This window comes from Vulpes lagopus, chromosome 11 (assembly GCF_018345385.1).
Source record: "Vulpes lagopus strain Blue_001 chromosome 11, ASM1834538v1, whole genome shotgun sequence".
Lineage (NCBI taxonomy): Eukaryota > Metazoa > Chordata > Mammalia > Carnivora > Canidae > Vulpes > Vulpes lagopus.
In genome coordinates this window covers 65,888,168-65,911,635 of record NC_054834.1, presented here as the reverse complement: position 1 = coordinate 65,911,635, position 23,468 = coordinate 65,888,168, and the positions used below count along the sequence as shown (strand labels likewise).

The 23,468-nt window shown below is 45.8% G+C and overlaps 1 protein-coding gene across 50 annotated transcripts in view; it reads left to right on the top strand.

Annotated features, from left to right (window-relative positions):
• Positions 1–221: 221 nt before the first annotated feature.
• MADD (MAP kinase activating death domain) overlaps positions 222–23,468 on the top strand; it is a 41,887-nt gene continuing 18,640 nt past the window's right edge. For 3 of the 50 annotated variants that reach the window (XM_041723418.1, XM_041723393.1, XM_041723392.1), the window contains exons 1-25: positions 222–399; positions 1,113–1,233; positions 3,561–3,706; positions 4,320–4,916; positions 5,622–5,925; positions 6,380–6,511; positions 7,315–7,428; positions 8,090–8,170; positions 9,660–9,838; positions 10,118–10,353; positions 10,558–10,714; positions 12,011–12,114; positions 12,200–12,390; positions 12,781–12,905; positions 13,283–13,422; positions 14,489–14,590; positions 16,097–16,156; positions 16,518–16,620; positions 16,997–17,183; positions 17,280–17,430; positions 17,737–17,943; positions 19,451–19,504; positions 20,483–20,583; positions 21,115–21,186; positions 21,536–21,694. In XM_041723418.1, the coding sequence (XP_041579352.1) occupies positions 3,645–3,706; positions 4,320–4,916; positions 5,622–5,925; positions 6,380–6,511; positions 7,315–7,428; positions 8,090–8,170; positions 9,660–9,838; positions 10,118–10,353; positions 10,558–10,714; positions 12,011–12,114; positions 12,200–12,390; positions 12,781–12,905; positions 13,283–13,422; positions 14,489–14,590; positions 16,097–16,156; positions 16,518–16,620; positions 16,997–17,183; positions 17,280–17,430; positions 17,737–17,943; positions 19,451–19,504; positions 20,483–20,583; positions 21,115–21,186; positions 21,536–21,694 (3,618 nt within the window). In that variant the 5' untranslated portion in view covers positions 222–399; positions 1,113–1,233; positions 3,561–3,644. Of the gene's footprint in view, positions 400–1,112; positions 1,234–3,560; positions 3,707–4,319; positions 4,917–5,621; positions 5,926–6,379; positions 6,512–7,314; positions 7,429–8,089; positions 8,171–9,659; positions 9,839–10,117; positions 10,354–10,557; positions 10,715–12,010; positions 12,115–12,199; positions 12,391–12,780; positions 13,035–13,282; positions 13,423–14,488; positions 14,591–16,096; positions 16,157–16,517; positions 16,621–16,996; positions 17,184–17,279; positions 17,431–17,736; positions 17,944–19,450; positions 19,505–20,482; positions 20,584–21,114; positions 21,199–21,535; positions 21,695–23,468 lie in introns of all 50 variants that reach the window. The other 47 variants (XM_041723402.1, XM_041723383.1, XM_041723382.1 and 44 more) reach the window with 24 other exon arrangements.

Below are 23,468 nucleotides of genomic sequence, written 5' to 3'. Positions count from 1 at the left end.
TCACCACGTCAAATTAAAACCCCTTTGTGCAACCTACACAAAAGGTATCCCTTTGGGTCCTCCCCGTGGCACGCTTGGCGCTGGGCCGGCCCAGCGCTCCCCGTCGCCTTCCCACTCCCCCACGGATAGGTGTGTGCGTAGCCGCCTTTCTCCCGAGATTGGCTCCACCCTTCAGCGGACGGCTTGGTGCACCCCGTCCCCCCGTGGTGCATGGTACGGCCCCCGGCCCCCTCAGCCTCCCCCCTCCCTCACCGGCTCCGAGTGGTACGCGCCCCCCGGTGCAGACGCGGAACTGGCGCGCGCGCTCGGAGCGGCGCTGGCGCCGGCGAGCTTCCGACAGCAGGCTCTGCTGCCGGGGGCCGTCTGGCTGGGCCTGGTCGGCGCCCCACGGCTCGGGAGGTAGGAAGGTCCGGGCCCTGGAACGGTCTGGGGACGGGGCTCTCCCGGGGAAACGGGCACCAGGGGAAGCCACCTCTGAGGAGGCCCTCAAGGAGTTGGGGGGCGGGGGTCGCGGAGGGAGGGGGCGGGGCTGGGACTGAGGGCGCTCGGGGCTGCCGAGGGGGTGCGCGCCGGCGCTCCGGGCTCTGCTCGCCGCGGCGGGCCTCGATTCCTGCCGGGGTGGCCCGGGCGCGGGTTCGGGGCGGGGGCGGGGCGAACTGTCCAGCAGGTGAGGGGGCGGGCGGGGCTGTCTTGCGGGAGGACCGAGCCGGGATAAGCACCTGGCGCGCGCGCGTGTGCACGCACGCCCTATATTTGATCACGATTCGGAGACCATGTTTGGTCTTTTCGAAAAAGAAAAAAAATTGTTTTTTGGTGTTTCAAAACTGAAGTCGAGACACTGTTTAATCTTTCCTGCAGCTGCTTGCCTCCTCATCCTCGTGCATCTTTCAATTCCACCTCTTCCTGCCCCCCCCCCCCTTCTCCAACCCTGCCTATTGCCTGCCTGCCTTATTGCTCTCTTTCTCCCCCAATGCTGACTAGTCTGTGCTGATGCGCTTGCAAGGTCACTGCCTGGGTAGGAGAGGCGAGAGCCTCCTGTTGTGCTCACGTCAGCAAAGATGTCATATCGCTCTCCGGTTCCTGTGGTTTTACTATGACATCCTGCCCCACAGGAGGGACTAATCCAAAGCGTTGATTATCGTCGCCATTCGTAGGCTGAAAATTCAGAGAACTTAAAAGATCTATGGATTCTAAGTCAGCGTCTGGATGGTGAAGTAGGACTTCAGCAGATAGGTATGCGTTTTCAGCGTGACGCCTTTGGAATATAGGAGCTGAGAACCAGGGACCCCCCCCACCCCCATTAGTAAAAACATGGTTGAGGCAAAAGGCAGAGTCTGAGGCTGGGTTGATACGAAAACAGGATGTGAGTTATAGGTGATATCAGAGTCTTTATGAAAAAGGGAGAGAATGGGGAGAAAAGCCTTGGTTATCTCTGCAATCTGAATAACCAGAGGCAGTGACTGTTGATGAGAGATGAAGTGTGGCTAAAATTCTTTTCTATCACTAGTGCTGAAATAGTCACAAGATCTCAGGGGCCTTGTGATTCTAGAGGGAGATGAACATGGTAGAGCATGATAATGACTTGAGTTTTATCAAATGATTCTCAGTGGCAGGGCCGCTCTCCCACCAAGGCTAGAGGCCTGATGCCCTGATATGTTAGTAGAAAATGCTTTAGCTGTGATCTTTGAGATTTTGGCCAGAAAGGGCTCTTGGTTTTCAGTGTAAACATAGATTTCAAGGCTTAGCCTTGAGCTGTGGCCTTGTAAATTCAGTTTTACTTTAAGATGCATTGGCTCTCACCCTAAGCATTTTCCATATAATTATAGGAAGAATTATGCTTTTTACCCATGTCCCGTTTCATTTCTCTATTTCCCTCCCCTTCTTACTCTGCTTGGGAGGAGCAGAGATCAACTTTATAACAGTGCCCACCTTCTGCAGTTTGCTCATGACTCCGTGGCACTGCAGAGAACCAAAGGACTTTTTGGATGGTGGTGATACCTAGAAATGAGTATATGGCATGCATAGAAACTTGGTTTTGGTTGCATGGAAAGAAGATACTATCTCTCTCAAAATCCAGAACTAGGACAAAGTACAAACTAAAAATAGTTTGGGGAGAAGATAACCTCATAGTTAGCAGGCACTGTCAGTGGAAGAGGTGTCTCTAGATTCAAGGAGAATGAATTGTTATGGGCCCTGGCCGACTCTGGAGTAGCAGCTGCTAGCACTGTGCGGTCACCAAGCAGGGGAGGGGCTGTGCCTATGCTATAAATAGTTCTGGGAGCCAGAGTTGCTATGGAGACAATACCGAATCCTATTACCTGCAGGTCCTCTATTGGGAGCAAGAGAAGGGAGGGAGCAGTATTTTGAGGATTTGAGAGTATTGCAGAGCAGTCCATTTATTATTAAGTAGGGAAGAAAAAAGATAGAGCTTCTCATTATCTAAATCAAATAGGACCTTAAGTATACAGGGATTGTGCATGTCTGGGTATGGGAGTACACGCAGCAGCCGAGAAGGGAGTGGCGTGTGTGTGTTTGTGTATGTAGGGTTATGGTAATATTCATGATAGTATAGCGAAGGAGGTCTTAGTGTGGCCGTGTGTGGAGCACAGAGGTAGAATCCTTATGCACTGAAGATAGCCTTGTAGTGGAGTGAAACATTTTATTTAGAGAAGTGTATGGAGACCCAACAGGTCATAAATTATAATTAAGACCATGTAAGCTTTTCCTAATTTTTGGACTGTGGTTCAGAAATTCCTCTCAGCACCTCTCCCTGCCCTTGCAGAAATTCTGTTATTTATGCATCTAATTCTTAATTTGTACAAGACGTACAAGGATCAAGTCTCATTTCTGTGTACTGTATTACTGATTCCAACCGTAGGACTAGAATAGAGGAGAAAGACTATGATTCAGCACCAAGGGCAGAGCTAGTAGCGATAGCCAGTGGGCCCCTTTCTTGCTTGAAGAGGGAAGAAAAATAGTTTAGAAGAAGCAATTGGGGCATAGATATTCTTCATCTGAGAGTGCGTAAGGTAGAGTAGCCTGCTGTTGTTATCATCTGAATGCACAGAGCATACAGTTTTTATGGTAGTTTCACATGAAGCTGAATGCAGAATGTTGGAACAGAAAGTAATTAGGTTTTCATGTAGAGGTAGGAGTACAGATTAGTGCTGATTAGAGTCTGGTTTGATCCTGATCCACTCTGGAGCTGTCCTAAAAGTGACTTCGTTTTTGTTATCATAATGACCGAGTCCAGATTAGACTAACTGGGTCTGTTATTCAGAAACAAAGCACCAGGAGTGAAGCTGGAAGTGGGCTGCTTTGTAGGGATGGGGAGGTGAGCCATTATTTGTTCTAATTCTTGACATTTGACTCTGTGAGTTCATAAGCTTAGACCAAGTGCTAGGCTAGGAAAAGTGTCATGTTCTCCCATCTTTAGTACTAAAATGGAAGAGACCTTCTGACCTATGACCCTGGCTGGAATGAAGCGAGAGGGATGCATCCCTTAGGCACAGCGGTGGATTTTATCAGTACTTTTTTTCCTATTGGACTTGAATTTTCAGATAACATCAGAATTCCTCCTGGGAACAGTGACTTCTTGTGTGGTGCCTTGAAGTTTCTCTGAGATGAACTGATGAATTGGAGCCATGGTGCAAAAGAAGAAGTTCTGTCCTCGGTTACTTGACTATCTCGTGATCGTAGGGGCCAGGTAACCAAGAAGAGACTGATTTTTATCTTGTCATTTGGGATGACCACAACATGTGTGATTATTTCTCTTCCCGATACCCCACATTGTTTTGCATAACTCATTTGTCCCCTGTTATTTTTCCTTGATGGGAACATTGGTGCTAGTAGTGAAAACAGCAGTCAGGTGGATTGAGAGTATTGGTCCAGAGGAACAGAGACAGAATGAAATTGGTCTTATATAGCATCTTTGTGTTCTTGGGCAAATGTACTCTGTATACCTCAGTTTCCTTATTTTTTAAAAAAGAAAAGTATGCTGTGCTCTTTCTCTACCTGCATATGCTCTGTTGGTAATTCATTAGCTGATATACCTTTAAAAGTGCTAATCATCTTAAGGTGTTAGTAATAATTCCATTGTTGTAATTTTCCTTGCATTTTAAGATAGGTATCTTCACGACAGCACAGACCTCATTTAGCCTACCAGCTAAATGTGGCAAGCAGCACCCATATTTTCCAAGGTCCTGCAGTTAGGTTACTTTATTCAAAATAGTATTTTAAGCTCTATTTCTGGACTGTGGTTAAATTTGGAATGGCATCCTATCCCTTCAGGCTGCTGAATTTCTCTTTATGTTCTTCAGGCACCCAAGCAGTGATAGTGTGGCCCAGACTCCTGAATTATTACGGCGCTACCCACTGGAGGACCACGCTGAGTTTCCCCTGCCCCCAGACGTAGTGTTCTTCTGCCAACCAGAGGGCTGTCTGAGTGTGCGGCAGCGGCGCATGAGCCTGCGGGATGATACTTCTTTTGTCTTCACCCTCACTGACAAGGACACTGGAGTCACTCGTTATGGCATCTGTGTTAACTTCTACCGCTCCTTCCAGAAGCGTATGCCTAAGGACAAGGGGGATGGGGGGGCAGGGTCCCGTGGGAAGGAAGGACCCCGTGCTACTTGTGCCCCAGAAGAGATTGGCACTGAGAGCTCAGAGAGTGGCTTGTCCCTGCAGCCTCCCAGTGCTGACTCTGCCCCTAATGTAACTCAGTCTCCTCGGGGCAAACCCCGAGCCAAGACGGGGAGCCGCTCCCGCAATAGTACTCTGACATCCTTGTGCGTGCTCAGCCACTATCCCTTCTTCTCCACCTTCCGAGAATGTCTGTACACCCTCAAACGTCTGGTGGACTGCTGCAGTGAGCGGCTGCTGGGCAAGAAACTAGGCATCCCTCGAGGTATACAAAGGTATGGTTTGCCACTGACACTTAGAAGAGAGGGAAGCAGTGAATGATGAGGTATTAATTGGTCTGTGAAGGGCAGGAAATTTCTTCTAAAGCCCGGGGTCCTTCATCTAGCTAGAATGAAGTGTTGTCTTAGATCTTGATGTATGTTTAAGAATAAACTTTTGTTTAAAAAAAAAAATCAATCATTAAAAAATAACCCGAGGTCCTTCATATACCTATTATTTATTTATTTTTTTTTTAAATTTTATTTATTTATTCATGAGAGATACAGAGAGAGAGAGAGGCAGAGACAGAGGCAGAGGGAGAAGCAGGCTCCATGCAGGGAGCCTGATGTGGGACTTCATCCCGGGACTCCAGGATCTGCCCTGGGCCAAAGACAGGCGCTAAACCGCTGAGCCACGTGGGCTGCCCCATATACCTATTTAAACACAGTATATTAGTGCTTCCTAAGGGAAAGACTGGGGAGTTAGACTTCCTAACACAGGACTGTTTGGAGCTCGATGTCTCATGCAGGCAGGACAATAAGTACTGCTATGTATACATTTTAACAGTGGTTCTCACTCTTGTACATACCCTCTGATCCTAGCCGAGCCCAGAGAGTGGGCATTTCCAGTTGTCATCATTTTTACTGTAAGGTTACACTGTGTTGCAGCAGGGTGTCAGCTCCTGGTGCTTACGTGTCTGTTTCCTGCTGTGTGCTCCTCAGGGACACTATGTGGCGCATCTTTACTGGATCATTGCTAGTGGAGGAGAAGTCAAGTGCCCTTCTTCATGACCTTCGAGAGATTGAGGCCTGGATCTATCGATTGCTGCGCTCCCCAGTGCCTGTCTCTGGGCAGAAGCGAGTGGACATTGAGGTCCTACCCCAGGAGCTCCAACAAGCTCTGACCTTTGCTCTTCCAGACCCTTCTCGATTCACCCTAGTGGATTTCCCACTGCACCTTCCCTTGGAACTTCTGGGTGTGGATGCCTGTCTCCAGGTGCTAACCTGCATCCTGTTAGAGCACAAGGTGAGAGAGCCAGCTCTCTAGACCTTTAAGGACAGGGACTATGTCTTTTTCATATGTTTGTCTCTAGGAGGTAACATGATGCCAGGTATACACCAGGTACTCCGTTGGTGTGGGTTGAATTAAGGTACAATCAGTGGAATGTATTCAGAGGGTTGTCCACTCAGTCGAATTATCCTTAACCAGACTGACTTAATGCTTTGGAAATATCAGTAGTTCTATTCCAATGAGTGGTCCTGGAATTGGGGGACCAAGGACCAGGAAGGTAAGGCATGGGGCAGAGATAATTGTGGAAACTGTGCTCGTGGAGCCCTAGGCATGGTGAAATGGAAATTAAATTATATCATTGGAAAAAAAAAAAAAAGAAAGAGAGAAAGAAAGAAATTATAGCATTGGAAACTATTTTCTCATAAACCTTATTTATACTGCTGAATGATCCTTCTATGGCTTGTGGCAGGTGGTGCTACAGTCCCGAGACTACAATGCCCTCTCTATGTCTGTGATGGCGTTTGTGGCAATGATCTACCCGCTGGAGTATATGTTTCCTGTAATCCCACTGCTGCCCACCTGCATGGCATCGGCAGAACAGGTGAGTTTCAGGCGTTTTCTGGCTTTGTCACCTCTATCTTCCAACTCTGTCCAGCTCTGAGGAAGAACATACAATACCAAGAAGTTGTAAATCAGTACTCATCTTCAATCCCTTATTTTAACTTAACCTGTCAGCAGAACATGACCTCATGTACTGATTTAATGGCAAAACCTATGCTTTTATGGTTTATACTTACCGAAGGAAATGTTGGGGCACCTGGGTGGCTCAGTTGGTTAAGCATCTGCCTTCAGCTCAGATCATGATCCCAGAGTCCTGGGATTGAGCCCTGCATCAGGCTCCCTGCTCAGCGAAGAATCTGCTTCTCCCTCTTCCTCTGACCCTCCCCGCTGCTGCTTCTCTCTCTCTCTAAGATTTTATTTATTTATTCATAAGAGACACACACAGAGAGAGAAGCAGAGACACAGGCAAAAGGAGAAGCAGGCTCCATGCACAGGGAGCCCGACGTGGGACTTGATCCCAGGTCTCCAGGATCGCACCCTGGGTCAAAGGCAGGCGCCAAACTGCTGCGCCACCCAGGGATCCCGAAAAATATTTTTTTTAAAAAGTAAATGTTAATAATAGGCCACTGGCTACACTGTTGCAGGTATTACATAATATACAGAATATACATTGTTACCTTTCTAAAATTTAGAAAATTGTGAATACTGAGACACACCTACCCTCAAGAGTTTTGGAAAAGAGATTGTAGACCTACATTTCCTTATTTAAAAAAAAATCATGATTCATTAAGTGATCAAAATAGGTTTAGTTTTTGTTTCTTACTCTCTTTTTTCTTTCCACAGCTGCTGTTAGCTCCAACTCCGTACATCATCGGGGTCCCTGCCAGCTTCTTCCTCTACAAACTGGACTTCAAAATGCCTGATGATGTATGGCTGGTGGATCTGGACAGCAATAGGGTGAGGTTCTTGACTGAGGTATTAGAGTCTAGGACAGGATTGTGTGTGTGTATGTGTGTTTTCCTAGATTATTTCCAGGAAGGTCCTCAGTTGGGTGATCTCTCTTGTGTGACTCCTTGAAATCATTTTTTTACATGCTTAGCTTTTATATTTTTGGCTTATGAGACCCTTGGTTAGGACTCAGAGGATTTAGTTTTGCCAGGATGAAGCTATATCTGGAGCAGCATGTGTTGTAGGACCACTACACCTAGGGTGTAGATCACCTAATGGTTTTCCTGGGGTATGGTTTCTGGTAAGTGGCTTTCAGTGCAGATTTAAAATGTATATTAGTAGTCTGTGATGTGAATACATTCAGACTTCGCCAGGAACCCTTATGTGTGTTCATTGTAAAACTATAAGAAAAAACACAGTCCTAGTATGTAGAGATAGTCACCAGCAACATTGAGGTATATTTCTTTCTATATGTATGTGTGCATATCTTATATGTATGTATGTATATATATGTATTATATATATATAATATATATATATGTATAAAATATATTTTCACATATACGTGAAATATTCGGTATATAACTTCCTATTTCTGTTACCCTTATGTAAGAAGAATTCCAGAACAATTAAGTCTAAGATCATGCCTTTTATCTTTTTCCTGGTACAGGTGATTGCCCCCACCAATGCAGAAATGCTACCAATCCTGCCAGAACCGGAATCATTGGAGCTGAAAAAGCATTTGAAGCAGGTGGGTGAAGAATGAAGAAAGGGAAGGGAGCAGTAGCCACTCTAGGACAGCTATCCTTTCAGACTCCAAGGGGAATAGAATTTCTTAGCTAAGAAGTGTGTCCCATTTCTGGGTGTCAGGATGAATCTCATAAAGGGCTTTTAGATTTTTTTTTAAAGATTGATTTATTTTGAGAGAGAGTATGTGCAAGGGAGAGGAAGACGGAGAATGCAGAGTCCAACATGGGGCTCGATTCCACCACCCTGAGATCATGACCTGGCTGAAACCAAGAGTCGGACACTCAACTGACTGAGCCATGCAGGCACCCCTCATGTCTACCATTCTTTATGGCCGTATAGCGTACTCTCAGTCTTATCAGGAAGGAACTAGTCATTTGGACAATCTGGTTCCTTTTATATTTCCCTCTTGAATTGATCTTTAGGTCCCTGTAGAATGCTTTCTTTAAAAATTCTTCTCTTTGAGTAATCCTTTAAATACATTTTTCATTGATCGATTTTCTTCCTCTTCTGCATGCTGAACACAGTACCTGAAGGTAAAATATGACAAGACTCCATTCATTTGCCCTTTTGTGTATGTTATTTGGGAATCCCAGTAGATGCCTTCGTTTTTCTTTTAGGAATCCTTGTTCTCACTTGAAGGGTCTTCAGGAATCTCTGTATTGTCTTAGTTGCTCAGCAGTACCTCTAGTTACCTGTTTGGGTTTAAATGGGTCATTCTGTAGCATCCCTCTCCCTCACTTGCTTCATCCCTGCTGATGTAATAAGGTGTCTTGTTACTGCAGAGACTGCTGAGGATTGCAAGTTGAGGAAGTTCTCTGCCTTCCTTTGCTGTGTTTTCATTCTTGATGATTGCTTTAGTATGATTAATTAGATGGAAAGGTTGATATGTAGAATTGTACTTTAAATGTTTATAGGAGTTAAGATCCTTGGGCTCATTAATCCTGTATTCTTACTCCTGCTACTTAAAGTGTGGTCCATGGACCAGCAGTATTGCCTGCAGTTGTTAAAAGTGCAGAATCACCTCAGATATATTAAACCAGAATCTGCATTTTAATAACATTCCCAGGTGACTCCTGGGCTCATTAATATTTAAGAAGCACTACTGATCTAGACCAGTGGTTTTCAAATTGCCCCATGGAGCCTCTTAGTGGCTGATTTAGGCTGGGCACACAGAGCCTGTGGAGTTCTGGGTTATGTCCTTCAGAGAAACTTTACTTTTACGTGTTTCAGTTGTTTATATTTTTGTATAGATTTTAACTGAAGAACAACATTTCATGGCTAACATAAATTTGAAAACTATTGCCATGGGCTCCAGATTTGATCAAGTTGCCTTGAGCCAGGTTGGCTTAAACTGAAGGCTACATAATTCAGATTATCTTCTAAAGGTTAAAGTATTTAGATTCTTATTTCAAACACTCTTTCCTAGGAGATGAGATTGGCTAGCTGCCCAGGAATCTGTGTTCCATAGGGGATTTCTTGTTTTTCCACAGGCCCTTGCCAGCATGAGTCTCAACACCCAGCCCATCCTCAATCTGGAGAAATTCCATGAAGGCCAAGAGATCCCCCTTCTCTTGGGTAGGCCTTCTAACGACTTGCAGTCCACACCTTCCACTGAATTCAACCCACTCATCTATGGCAATGATGTAGATTCTGTGGATGTTGCAACCAGGTATGACCAAGTTCACTAGATAATCACGAGCTCTTAAACTGGGTTCTGCTCTGTTGGTAGTTATATTTGCCAGCTTAGTAAAAGCAAAGAGAAGAACTAGTTCCTCATACTCCCAGGCCTTTTAGACCTTGAGTAAAGAAAGAGATTGTTGATTGTTTAAGATCCCTCTCCCTTAGATGTTGGAAGCCTGTGAAGTGATGGCTCGGGGAGGTGATCATAGCAATCCTTACAGTGCGGGGTGTGGGACTCGGATTATCTCACCATCCCCTTCTTCCCCAGAGTGGCCATGGTCCGTTTCTTCAACTCCCCCAACGTGCTGCAGGGCTTTCAGATGCACACACGTACCCTGCGTCTCTTCCCTCGGCCTGTGGTAGCTTTTCAAGCTGGCTCCTTTCTAGCCTCACGTCCCCGGCAGACTCCTTTTGCTGAGAAACTGGCCAGGACACAGGCTGTGGAGTACTTTGGAGAATGGATCCTTAACCCCACCAACTATGCCTTCCAGCGAATTCACAACAGTGAGTCCATCTGCCCTCTGCTCTGCCCCACCTTCTGCCCTTGTCCCCTGATGGCTCTTCCCTTTGCTGTTTCCTTTTCTCATCTGCGACCTGCTCCTTCCATTCCTATTTTGCTCTAGACTTTTTCCTGTCTTTTATGTTTTGCTTGTTTTTTTTTTTTTTTTCTCCTTGTTGGTAACTCCATTCTTTTTTCTCTTTGGGTAGACATGTTTGATCCAGCCCTGATTGGTGACAAGCCAAAGTGGTATGCTCATCAGCTGCAGCCTATCCATTATCGAGTCTATGATAGCAATTCCCAGCTGGCAGAGGCACTGAGTGTGCCACGAGAGCGTGACTCTGACTCTGACCCTACTGATGACAGGTGAGCAGTAGAACCACTTTTTAAGGTAAAGAGGCTCTCACTGTCCCTTATTGAGCATGATGGCAAAGTCTCATAGGACTTAGATGTTAGTCTTTTTTTTTTTTTATTTTTTTTTTATTTTTATTTATTTATGATAGTCACAGAGAGAGAAAGAGAGAGAGGCAGAGACATAGGCAGAGGGAGAAGCAGGCTCCATGCACCGGGAGCCCAATGTGGGATTCGATCCCGGGTCTCCAGGATCGCACCCTGGGCCAAAGGCAGGCGCCAAACCGCTGCACCACCCAGAGATCCCAGATGTTAGTCTTTGAAGCCTTGGTTATATTTTGCTTGATTGTTTTGTGTTAACTTTCTTATTTTATCTTGTTCCCTGGCCTTGAGTTAACAGTGCACCTCTGTTTTTTTTAGATATATTTATTTATTTGAGAGAGAGAGCATGTCCACGAGCACAGGGAGAGGCAGAGGGAGAGGGAGACAAACAGATGTAGGACTTGATCCCACGATCCTGAAATCATAACCTGAGCTGACATCAAGAGTTGGGTGCTTAACTGAGCCATGCAGATGGCTTTTTTTTTTTTTTTAAGCTTCTAATTTTAATTCCAGTGAAGTTAACATACAGCGTTATATTAGTTTCAAGTGTACAATACAGTGATTCAGCAATTCTACACATTAGGGCTTACCGTGCTAAATGTACTCTTTAATCCCCTTACCTAGGGATCCCTGGGTGGCGCAGTGGTTTAGCGCCTGCCTTTGGCCCAGGGCGCGATCCTGGAGACCTGGGATCGAGTCCCACGTCGGGCTCCCGGTGCATGGAGCCTGCTTCTCCCTCTGCCTATGTCTCTGCCTCTCTTTCTCTGTGTGTGACTATCATAAATAAATAAAAATTAAAAAAAAAAAAGAATTAATCCCCTCACCTATTTCACACATACCCCTCCCCCCACCTCCTCGCTGGTCATCATCAGTTTGTTCTATATTGTTAAGAGTTTCTTCTTGGTTTCTTGGTTTGTATCTTTTTTTTTTTCCTTTGGTTGTTTCATTTTTTAAATTCTGCATATGGGTGAGATTGTATGTTATTTGTCTTTACTTATTTTGCTTAGTGTTATACTCTGGCTCTATCCATGTTGCAGATGGCAAAATTTCATTCCTTTTTATGGCTGACTAATATTCCTTTATATGAATGTGTATGAGAGCCCTTCCTTCTGTATTTTTTCCTAATGCTGATAGCTGATTCTTTTCCCTGCTCCTCCTTTCCATTATGTTTTTATTTTTGTTCTTATCTTTATGCTCTTCACTCTGCAGTGGCAGTGATAGTATGGATTATGATGACTCAAGCTCTTCCTACTCCTCCCTTGGTGACTTTGTCAGTGAAATGATGAAATGTGACATCAATGGTGATACTCCCAGTAAGTGTCCTTGGGGGAGATTGGCTGGCAATGGGCAGGGTTTGGGGCTCTGGGACAGTACGGTCTGTACCTTGGATGTTGGCAGATGTGGATCCATTGACACACGCAGCCCTGGGGGATGCCAGTGAGGTGGAGATTGATGAGCTGCAAAACCAGAAGGAATCAGAGGAACCTGGCCCAGATAGTGAGAAGTCTCAGGAAAACCCGCCACTGCGCTCCAGCTCCAGCACCACTGCCAGCAGTAGCCCCAGCACTGTCATCCATGGAGCTAATTCTGTACGTGAGGACTTAGAATGGTACATAAGTGAGACCTGATAGTTGGGATGTGGGCCATACCTCTATTAGAGAGATGAGGCTGAAGCTGTTAATTTGCCTCTTTCTTCACAATCTTCCTGTCTTCCTTTCTGTAGATCTCCTAGCTTAGAGCCTGGGAGACACAGTTTGACTCCAGAAGGAACTCATTAGGCTTTTTCAGGACTTAGCTAAGATCTCTCTTGCATAGTTTATAGAGACACAGAACAGAGGTGTCACAGAGTTCTTTTCTCACATGTTCCCTTAGGATAGGAGATGGGAACCTAATAGGCCTGGCGTGGCCCTGCTAAACTGAGAAATAGGAAGGTGTCACTGGGTACTGGGTAACCAGGTTTTATTTAATGTGGCCTTTAGGAACCTGCCGACTCAACGGAGGTGGACGATAAGGCAGCAGTAGGTGTCTCCAAGCCCCCCCCCACAGTGCCTCCCAGCATTGCCAAATCGAACGTGGACAGGCGTCAGACAGAAATTGGAGAGGGGTCAGTGCACCGGCGAACCTATGACAATCCATACTTCGAGCCCCAATATGGCTTTCCCCCTGAGGAGGAGGATGATGAGCAGGGGGAAAGTTACACTCCCCGATTCAGCCAACATGTCAATGGCAATCGGTGAGAGCTTGGGTATTCCTTCGAGATGGGTGACTGAAGGACCTCACTACAGTGGACCCCGGGTGAGGGTTAATCAGAAAGTTGGAGAAGTCTGGATGCTCTGGTTGCCTGCCATCTCAAGGTGGTGTTTTGATCTAGGCATATAGAAGTTACGGGAAGGGAGCAGTGGCAGCAGTGTAGCATAAGGCCCACATTCCCAAGACTAGGTACCCCTGCCTGGGGCTCATAGATGCCACTGTGCATTCAAGGGCTCAAAAGATGCTGCGGCCCAACAGCTTGAAACTGGCAAGCGACTCAGATGCAGAGTCAGACTCTCGAGCGAGCTCTCCCACCTCCACCGTCTCCAACACCAGCACCGAGGGCTTCGGGGGCATCATGTCTTTTGCCAGTAAGTACCTTCAGCTCTCATGCCTTTGTCACATTTTCTCTATAGTAGGCCCTGGCCATGGTGGATGCTTCTTAGAACTTTAAAGGTAGAGATGGATTGGCATTATTATCAAGTCCCAATTCAGTTTGTTTGGGTGATAGTGAATAAGGAATTTTCATGGGAGTTTAGTAAAGGACAGGGACAAAGTAGTCTTTATCCCCAGAGGTTTCAGTCTATCTCAGGTAAGATAGCTGGTCAACTAAAAGGTAGTCATTGTATTTTTTTCTTTCTTTCTTTTTTTCTTTTTTTAGAAGTAGTCATTGTACTAAACATCACATATATATTTTTTAAATTTTATTTATTTATTCATGAGAGACTCCGAGAGAGAAAGGCAGAGACACAGGCAGAGGGAGAAGCAGGCTCCATGCAGGGAGCCTGATGTGGGACTCGATCTCGGGTCTCCAGGATCATGCCCTGGACCAAAGACAGGTGCCAAACCACTGAGCCACCCAGGCTGCCCCTAAACATCATATATTTTGTAGAAATATTCTGGTCAAGTTTGATTTGGGTCTGTATCTAATAATACCTTCTTTGCCTGGTGAAGGACTTTTTCATGAACTTGCTTTAAAATCTATATGAGGTTGACTTTTGTGCCTAGAGAATATTTCCAGAAATGAGGGGTGGTATAAATTAAAGATTGGGGACAGACCAGGGATCAGAGAGAGCCAACATCAGGGATAATTATGATTGTGAGTTTTTTCAGAAGCTAGGTAGGGACAGCACCAGCTTCTGATCAAAAGTGCATTAACTGTCAGCTTTCATGTGGAATTAGCATTGAAGAGAGACTTGGCTGTTACTATGGAAGGTGGAGAGAAAGTTGTTACTGGATTTTGAGCAGTCCTGGCACTTTTCCCCTTTGTTTGCCATAAATTATAGACTTAGTCCTTTCTAAGTCTATAATTTAGAAAGGTAGACCAGAAGTACTGAGATTATATTTGACAAGGAGGAAGATGGAGATGATGGTGCAGTCATCAGCTTTGATTCCTTAGGCTCCTAACCCATCACTCTCACGCCCTTCTCTTGACAGGCAGCCTGTATCGAAACCACAGTACAAGCTTCAGTCTTTCAAACCTCACACTGCCCACCAAAGGTGCCCGAGAGAAGACGACCCCCTTCCCCAGTCTGAAAGGTAACTACAGTCCTCCTTCTGTCAAACCAGGATTCTCTGGGAGATATTTCAGGCCTCTGGGTGCTTGTCAGGAGCCATGTGTATGACGACTCATTTGATCTGGCTGTTGCCTCTCATACCGCTTCTCATGGCTTTCATTGCACACTGTGGGCTCTGACTGGTTTTCAGATGGAAACAATCTTCATAGCTGAAGAAAAGGCCCTGTTATGTCATTTAGGATAACAGCAACTGTGAGATTACTGTTGCTTCTGAGGGGAGCTTTGTCAGATGTACATAATTAACAGGGATCATCAGCTGCCACCAGTCCTCTGCCAGGTTCCTACTGAACGAGCAGAGTTTGAACCTCATCCCAAGGAGCTAGCCTGCTGGGATGGTTGTGAGAGCCTGGCAGTGTTTATAGAGCCAGGAAGCCTCTTACTTTGGCTTCATGTCAACTTGGGCCCCGTGGGTGCACCAGGTGGTATTGGTTGGCTTCTAAGAGCAGTTAAGACCTTATTTAATTTTCTTATTTTATTTTCTTAAATATTTTATTTATTTATTCATGAGAGACAGAGAAAGAGAGGCAGAAACACAGGCAGAGGGATAAGCAGGCTCCATGTAGGGAACCCCATGTGGGACTCGATCCTGGGACTCCAGGATCATGCCCTGAGCCAGAGGCACTCAACCACTGAGCCACGCAGGCGTCCCCCTTATTTGATTTTCATTTGTGATCTCTGAGAGTCTGAAGGGCTCTTCTGAATTTACTCTCTGACTTTCGTTTATTTTCTCTAGATATTGTACTGAGATAATTAATTATAGCAGAAAGCATAATGACAAGCAGCTCTGTATATATTTTAACTAACTCCTCTTCCCAGTGATTAAAAGCTCCGGGAATCTAAGGAGTGTTCTTTGGTGGGCTGGGAATATCAAGTAGATGGGCAAAGGGACAGAACATTTAGTGGTGCAAGGGGTTAACCAGCGCTGTGGCACAAACCCACACATGACTCAGTAGCTTAAGGGTGGAAAAGTGGTAGCGTCACTGGCTTCACTTGATGCACTTGGGGAGGAAAGCAGTTGAAATGCATCCATCGCATGCTGATGCTTCACTTCATTTGTTGCCCTTCTCACTCCCATCCGCCTCCCATCCTCACACCCCCACCTACTTCCCATGACAGCATCTGCAAGATGGGTCTCCTCTCCCTGCATACCAGCAGGCCCTCCTATGCTAGATGTTTCATGAAATCCAGCGGTCCCTCTTTCACGCATGTGCCTGTTGAGTACCTGAAGATCCCTCGTGTCATTTACCCTGCCCCTGGCTTTTAGAGACCGTAGTCTTAAGGATGGTCTTTCCTAGAGCCTTGGTGGTTTCCTGATCTCTTGGCTTCCAGCTCTGAGGTGCCTGAGAACTAAGGTTATGTGCACTAAGCTTTGGGAAAATCCTCAGATTGTCTGACTTACAGCTCCATTGAGGGGAATAGGGGTTGTGGTATCATGGTGTACCTACTAATTGTGTATTTTGTGTCCCAGTATTTGGGCTAAATACTCTAATGGAGATTGTTACTGAAGCCGGCCCCGGGAGTGGTGAAGGTGGGTCTTGCCTGTGAGCTGTGCATGATCTTTCTTTTCCTAGCATCTTCCGTGCCTGCCTGAGGGCCATCCTCCTCATGGAGCAAGCGGTATCACATGAGTGACCTGTCTTGCCCCGTCCCCCGTGACGCCCGTGCTTGCCCATGGGGCGTGCTGCTGGTGCATGTGGAGTGGCCTGAGTCTCCATCCCCACTTCCTCCACATTGCCATGGCTGGTTTCTACCTATGTGTGATGCCCTGGGGCCACCCTCACCCAGCCCTTCTGGGGAATGGGTGTGGAACGTGGCTCCCCACGGCGGTGCTGACACAGGCTACTGGACCACAGTAGTGATGTCTCTCATTCCTACCTCCCTGGCTGTAGGAAACAGGAGGGCCTTAGTGGACCAGAAGTCATCTGTTATTAAACACAGCCCAACAGTGAAAAGAGAGCCTCCATCACCTCAGGGTCGATCCAGCAATTCTAGGTAATAAATGACTGAACTGTTTCAAAAGTTCTATGATAGAGGTAGCGATTGCTGTACCACACTTCAGGGTTGCTCAGGAGTAGGAGAGCATCTCCCATTTGGGTAGATGAAATCATTCCTTGTGAGCACTGCCCATTCTGACTGACTCCCCGTGCGACAGTAGTAGCCCACACCGGCGAGGAGAATGAGACTACTGTGCTGGGTACGCAGGCAAACCAGGCCCTTGGCAGGGGTTGTGGGGCTGGGAGGCAGGGGACTTGGATGTTTGGAGACCTGGCTCTGTGTTGCCCCTGGAGGCAAACATCTAGTCTGATGAAAAGGGTGGGTGCTCTGCAAAGAAACTGATTACCACAGAAGTGGTGTATGGACCCCATAGTGAGAACCAGCAGTTCCTGAAGGAAGTGGTACACAGCGTGCTGGATGGCCAGGGTGTTGGCTGGCTCAACATGAAAAAGGTGCGTCGGCTACTGGAGAGTGAGCAGCTGCGAGTCTTTGTCCTGAGCAAGCTGAACCGAACTGTGCAGTCAGAGGATGATGCCCGGCAGGACGTCATCCCCGATGTGGTCAGTGTCCGGGGTGGGGAGCTGGAATCAACTGGAAGAGGGACCTGGACACCAAAGGCAGGTTTGCCAACTCTGGCCCCTGGGTTATTGTTGCAGGAGATCAGCAGAAAGGTGTACAAGGGGATGTTAGACCTGCTCAAGTGCACAGTACTCAGCCTGGAGCAGTCCTATGCCCACGCAGGTCTGGGTGGCATGGCCAGCATCTTTGGGCTTCTGGAGATTGCCCAGACCCACTACTATAGTAAAGGTAGGGATTACAGCAGCTGGGCAAGGGCTGTCCACAACTCTCCCACTGATCTCTGAAGAAAGCGAACTTCTTCTACAGGTTTTCCAGGGCCAAGCTACTTCCCATCAGGCTTTGGGATTTTATTTTTTTAATGCATGTTTATACACACTGGGTATTTTTCTGTCATGAAAAATAAGATACCTGCTTTACTTTTCTTGTACTTCTTCATTCTGTATCTTCCTATATCCTTGCTTCTCCCACCTCATTCCCAATAACTTGATTCTCACTGTCTATTTTGACCCCTTCCTATATTCAATCTTTTCCTAGAACCAGACAAGCGGAAGAGAAGTCCAACAGAGAGTGTAAATACACCAGTTGGCAAGGATCCTGGCCTGGCTGGGCGGGGGGACCCAAAAGCTATGGCACAGCTGAGAGTACCCCAGCTGGGCCCTCGGGCGCCAAGTGCTGCAGGAAAGGGTCCCAAAGAACTAGACACCAGAAGTTTAAAGGAAGAGAATTTTGTAGCATCTGTTGGTATGTATCACTATGTTTGGTGTGGTGGAGGGAGGGTTCTGGCTTCGTAAATACCTCTCCCTCCTTCTTTCAATTCATCCAGAATCCTGCCTTTCTTTTCCCCATGCTTTGCTTTCTAGAGAGGGAGGTAGGTCTGCATCCATTTCTGATGGTATTTCTTTATACTTCTTTATCCCTTATGCTTCCTTTACAGGCTCCCCCACCCTCACCTATACCTTAGAGGAAGAATAGAAGTTTTGCTTAGAAGGCCCAGTGAGGTTTAGTGCAGGGAGTCTGAGCTATATTCCTGGTCCCTCTTTTTACTGACATCTGGATTTCTTCACACAGTGGAGAGCCACGTGAGCTCCTGGAAGCTATAGGAAAGTTTAGGGATGCGTATTTGGCCTATAAAATTATGATCGTCTGGGTCAGTTTACTCCCATCCAACCATTACACTACCGTCAAATTTGCTTCTCTGGGGTATGTCCAGCAGCGCATTTCCCTGGGCTCTAGACCTCAAGGTATAGGTTTCTGAATCAACTTCTCTTTAAAAGTTTCCTTACTGGACTTGATTAGGAGCTTGTTGACATTTAGTGTTTCTCCATTCCCACTAAGGCAGTGCCTTAGTGAGCCCTCTGGGTGTCACCTCCTTTTGACTCACTCTGTATTTGACTTTGAGTCATCTAGGTTGTGTCTTTTTCTGGTTCCGTTTCCCTGGGCAGTATGCTTGTAACTGTTGCTTCTTCGCCACACCACTGGCAGTTGTCTTATGCTCCCATTAATGGTGGTGAGGAACCAGTTTCCTTCACTGGGGAGCTACCCTTCTCTAGCCAGCACAGTAGTGTCCTAGAGGCAGTCAACTCTGCCTCTCTCCTGCTTGACGTGATGGTCTAGCATAAGTACCCGCCTGCAAATCTGAAGGTCTGGAGTTTTTGTCCTGTTCTGCCTCCAGCTAGGAATGAGACTTTGGGTATAGCACTTTCTCTCTCAGGGTCTTTCTGTCTGCTCATCTGGGAAATGAGGAGTTGGATTATGTAGACACAAGTTCTTCCAGGAAAAGAATGCCACCATTAATTTTCTTTCTTCTTTACCCCAGTGAAGATGCTATTCTTGATCATTTCGTGTTCTGTGTCACCTTTACCGGAAGCATTTTTCCAGATGATTAGCTAAGAATGGGTCACTTGGCAGGGCAGACACTGATTCTGAGGGTGAATTGGATTTTTAGTAGCAACAAGGAGGGATGCTAACTGCCTGCGTGAGTGGCAGTTCTATCTGATGTTCTACAGAGTTTTCACCACCACTTTAAGGTTCAGGTTAGGAATTAAGAGTCTTTAGTTCATGAGTGGGGGAGGGGGAGGCATTAGATCTCTTGATTTGTTTAACCTCCCAAAATGAAGATCCCTTTTTAGCTCTTGATTTGTAATCTTATGCCTGAGACTGAATCAGCTTGGGTGGGTGGGTTTCCATTCTGTGACCAGCCTCTGACTCTGTCTGTCTTTCTCTCCTGCTTACATTGCATCTGGGGTAGAATTGTGGAACAAGCACCAGGAAGTGAAAAAGCAAAAAGCTTTGGAAAAACAGAGTAAGGAACAAATGCCCCTTCCTGTTCCCAAATCTTCCATACCTGCCAACTCCCCAGGCCCAGTTGGGGCAGGCTCCCTTTGTCAGCCCCACCCCAAATTTGCTCTTGGGGGGTATTTGGAATGAAAGCAGGTAGGTGGTATGTGATTCACAGGTATATGGCTTGTAGGCTGCTTCTTTCCCCTTCTCGTCCTAGCAATCAGGCTGTAATCAGGGTGTCTACGAGTAAAGTCCCTTAGAACTTGGTTCTCTATTGCTCCAGAGTTGGTGGGGAGAATGTTTGCCTATTTCAGTGCCCCTCATTGGCTGATCTCTCCCTCACCCATTGGAAGGCCTGTGGGAGCAGTTGGCAGAGATGGTTGCTGTCCCCCCGTGTTGAGTCTGTAGCTTCCCGGCTCTCTCTGGTGGCTTGCCTAGGCACGCTTTCTTGCTTTCTGTCATTCTGTCCTTCTGCCATAACATGGTGGGTGGGTGGGGAAAAGTGAGGGCAGTTTTTATTTCAAATATAGAAAGTTGTAGAGTTGGGGTAGTCACTGTCCACGGAAACAGCTGGTGTTTCTGTATCTCGTTGGACCTGTCCTTTTTTAGCCCCTTTAGATACATTTGTTGGGGGAAGCACTGAGTGACCTGGGGACTCTTAATGGGTTTCACACACCAGTGAAGCTCCAACTCTGAGTGTAGTGGAATGTGGTTTAGACATTTGTTTGTGGAACTTTCTGTTTTAGAATGATTTGCTCAGAATTTTCTCAGGTTGTGAAGATGGCTTCAGAACCCCTTAAGAACAGGTTTAATTTGTCCTACTTGGTTCTTAAGGCATCTGGGGACTTCTTCCAGTGGGGCCTGATATGAAGGCAGTCCCTGGAAAGGTGACTGGGTCACACTGAGCCGGTCGGGGACCAGGCTGTGTGCTGTCCCACTCCCTTCACCAGCCTGCCCCTGGCCTTTGTGTGCTGAGTGACAGAGGTTTTCCCCTACCCAGGGCCTGAAGTAATCAAACCCGTCTTTGACCTTGGTGAGACAGAGGAGAAAAAGTCCCAGATCAGCGCAGACAGTGGTGTGAGCCTGACATCTGGTTCCCAGGTTTGTGACAACCCTGTTGAGAATTGTGAGCACTAAATTTGCTATCTCAGAATATTTAAGTTAAAAAAAAAGACAACCTCAAAACAACATGCATGCCCGGTAATAGGAGAATGATGAAATAAGTGTGATATATCCATATGATACGGTATTAGTATCTATTGACAAAAATTTGGTGACGTGGAAAAATGTTTTATAAAGCTACATGCAGTATATACTTCCTGTTTTATTTTTAAAATGTACGTAGAAAAAAACTGAAAGGAAATATATACTAAAACCTTAGCAGTGATTAACGTCAGTGGCAGGTTTATCGTTTATTTTTGTTTCCTTATTCTTCCATGTATTTTCTATAGCGAGCGTGTATTTCTTTAATGTTTATTATTTTTTTGTTATGCAAGTCATGTATATCTTATATTCAGGAAAAAATATATTTTTCATGTCCTACTTAGGGATAATAATAGTAGGTTGGGGTTGAGGAGAAGGAAGAAAATACAATACCTCCTCTAATGTGTTTGAGTCCCCTTATCGTTTCAGAGGACTGATACAGACTCTGTCATTGGTGTGAGTCCAGCTGTTATGATCCGAAGCTCAAGTCAGGACTCTGAAGTTAGCACCGTGGTAGGGGAACACCACACTGGCATCTTGGTGGGTGGGGTGTGAATTCCCCTTTGGAAAAGGGCTGCTTTCTCCCTTGGAGGCTCTTAGTCTTATGTCAGCTTGGTTCTCACGGTGAAGATGCTCACCTATCATAGGTCTGTGTGCGTGGGATCAGACCCTGAGATTTCACCCAGGGCTTCTCATCTTGTAAAGAAGGTACTTCCAGAGGCTGACACACCTTTGAAGTTCAGTGCTTTTGCTTTTTTTTTTGTAATGGCGGTAGAGACCTCTAACAGCTGGGCATTTCTGGGACCCCTTCACTGGGGAATATTCCTTACTACCTTTCTTTCCTTTCCAGGTGAGTAATAGTTCTGGAGAGACCCTTGGAGCAGATAGTGACCTGAGCAGCAATGCAGGTGATGGACCAGGTGGTGAAGGCAGCGCCCACTTGGCAAGCTCTCGGGGCACTTTGTCTGATAGTGAAATTGAGACCAATTCTGCTACCAGCACCATCTTTGTAAGTTTTGTTTACTAACAAAGGAGATCATTTCTTTCATGGGAGGGGAGTGGGTTAGAAAAGAATGAAAAGTTAGGGGCAATTAGAAGGAAAGACGAAGGAATGGATTATCCTCATATATTTGGCTTCAAAGAAAAGGTTTCCTAAGGCTTTTTTCGGAGTTATTTGACTCCATGATCTGGGGCTTTTAGGACCCTCTCCTGAATCAGTGATGCATCGGGCTCCCCACCCAGTCAGATAAGGGCTTCAAATCCTATGTAGCAATTATACCCATATTTACAGTAGGCAAAGTGATAGATGCCTTTGTGGCAATGACAGCTCTCATTTTCTTTTCTTTTTTTTTTTAATTTTTTAATTTTTTATTTTTTTATTTATGATAGTCACACAGAGAGAGAGAGAGAGAGAGAGGCAGAGACATAGGCAGAGGGAGAAGCAGGCTCCATGCACCGGGAGCCCGATGTAGGATTCGATCCTGGGTCTCCAGGATCGCGCCCTGGGCCAAAGGCAGGCGCCAAACCGCTGCGCCAGCCAGGGATCCCCAGCTCTCATTTTCTATCAGTCTGCCTCTTGCTATGGAATAGTTTGGTTTTATTCTAGTCACTGCTTTATTTAGCATTTAAAAATAACATTTTATTTTAGTATGTTTCTAACACTATTTGGTATTTCTATTCATTAATAAATAGCTATTAAGTGATTTACTAAGTGGTATATTCTGTACTAAAGAAAGAGGGATGAATAAGACGTAATTCTCACTTTCAAGAAGTTTGCAACTCAGCATGTTGCTGTGACTAATCTCTGACAGGTGAGGGGAACAAAGCCTTAGGAGAAAAAGCACTTGCCCTACATCCTACAAAAAGCCAGTGATCAGTTGGAATTAAAGTAATTCTGTTTAGTCCTTGCCTTTAAACACCCTGCTTTCTCGTGTATACATGCCTCTGATGGTAGCATTAAGCACTCTGATACGCTTGTCACTTTATTAGACAGAGTTGAGAATGAATATTCTTTACAGGAGCTTGTAGGGAGAATGGAAGATGAAATTTAAATGAAATCAGGTATTTAACACTGGTGATCATCCCCACCCTCAGAGCTTTCTATGTGTTTATAATAGAGCAAATGACATCCCTGAGCAAAGGTAGAAAATGGGATTGAGAGTCAGGAGAGCTATTTGAGTTAATGGACCTTAACTCTCCTTGAGTCTAAATAGACGATTTTAATGAGAGTATTTTAAATCCTTCTAGTGTGCCTCCATTCTGGAGGTTAAGATAGACATTATAGGCTAGCAATCTTGTAAGAAGCCATTCAGCTGTGTGCTGCTTTCTTGTCCCCTTCCTGAGACAAATTCTTACTTGTTCTATGCTGGTGGGCAAGGGCTGTTTTCGTACAGTTGAGTTGCTGAGAGCAATTACCTAAATTTCTTGGCTCAAAAACCAGGCTGTCTTAGCAAGAAAAAAAAAAAACATTAAGTCAGTATGGTCCGTTGAACAAAGAACTGGGTTGTGAACCTGGAGTCTGGTGTGTAGACACACTAATGAGGTGTTGCCTAATAACCTTTGATCGGGCCCTTCTCTGCCTATGCTGTTGCATGAGTTGTGAAATGGGCATGAAATCTGCCTCTTAACCCATTTGAAATCTTTTTGAATGAATAGAAAGTCTAATATTGCAGAAATGGCAGATATTTCTAAGACATGGTTGGAAAGAGGAAATTAACATTTATCCAATACCAGTCATGAGCCAGACATTGTTAAGTGATTTACATGTATTTTCTAATTTAATT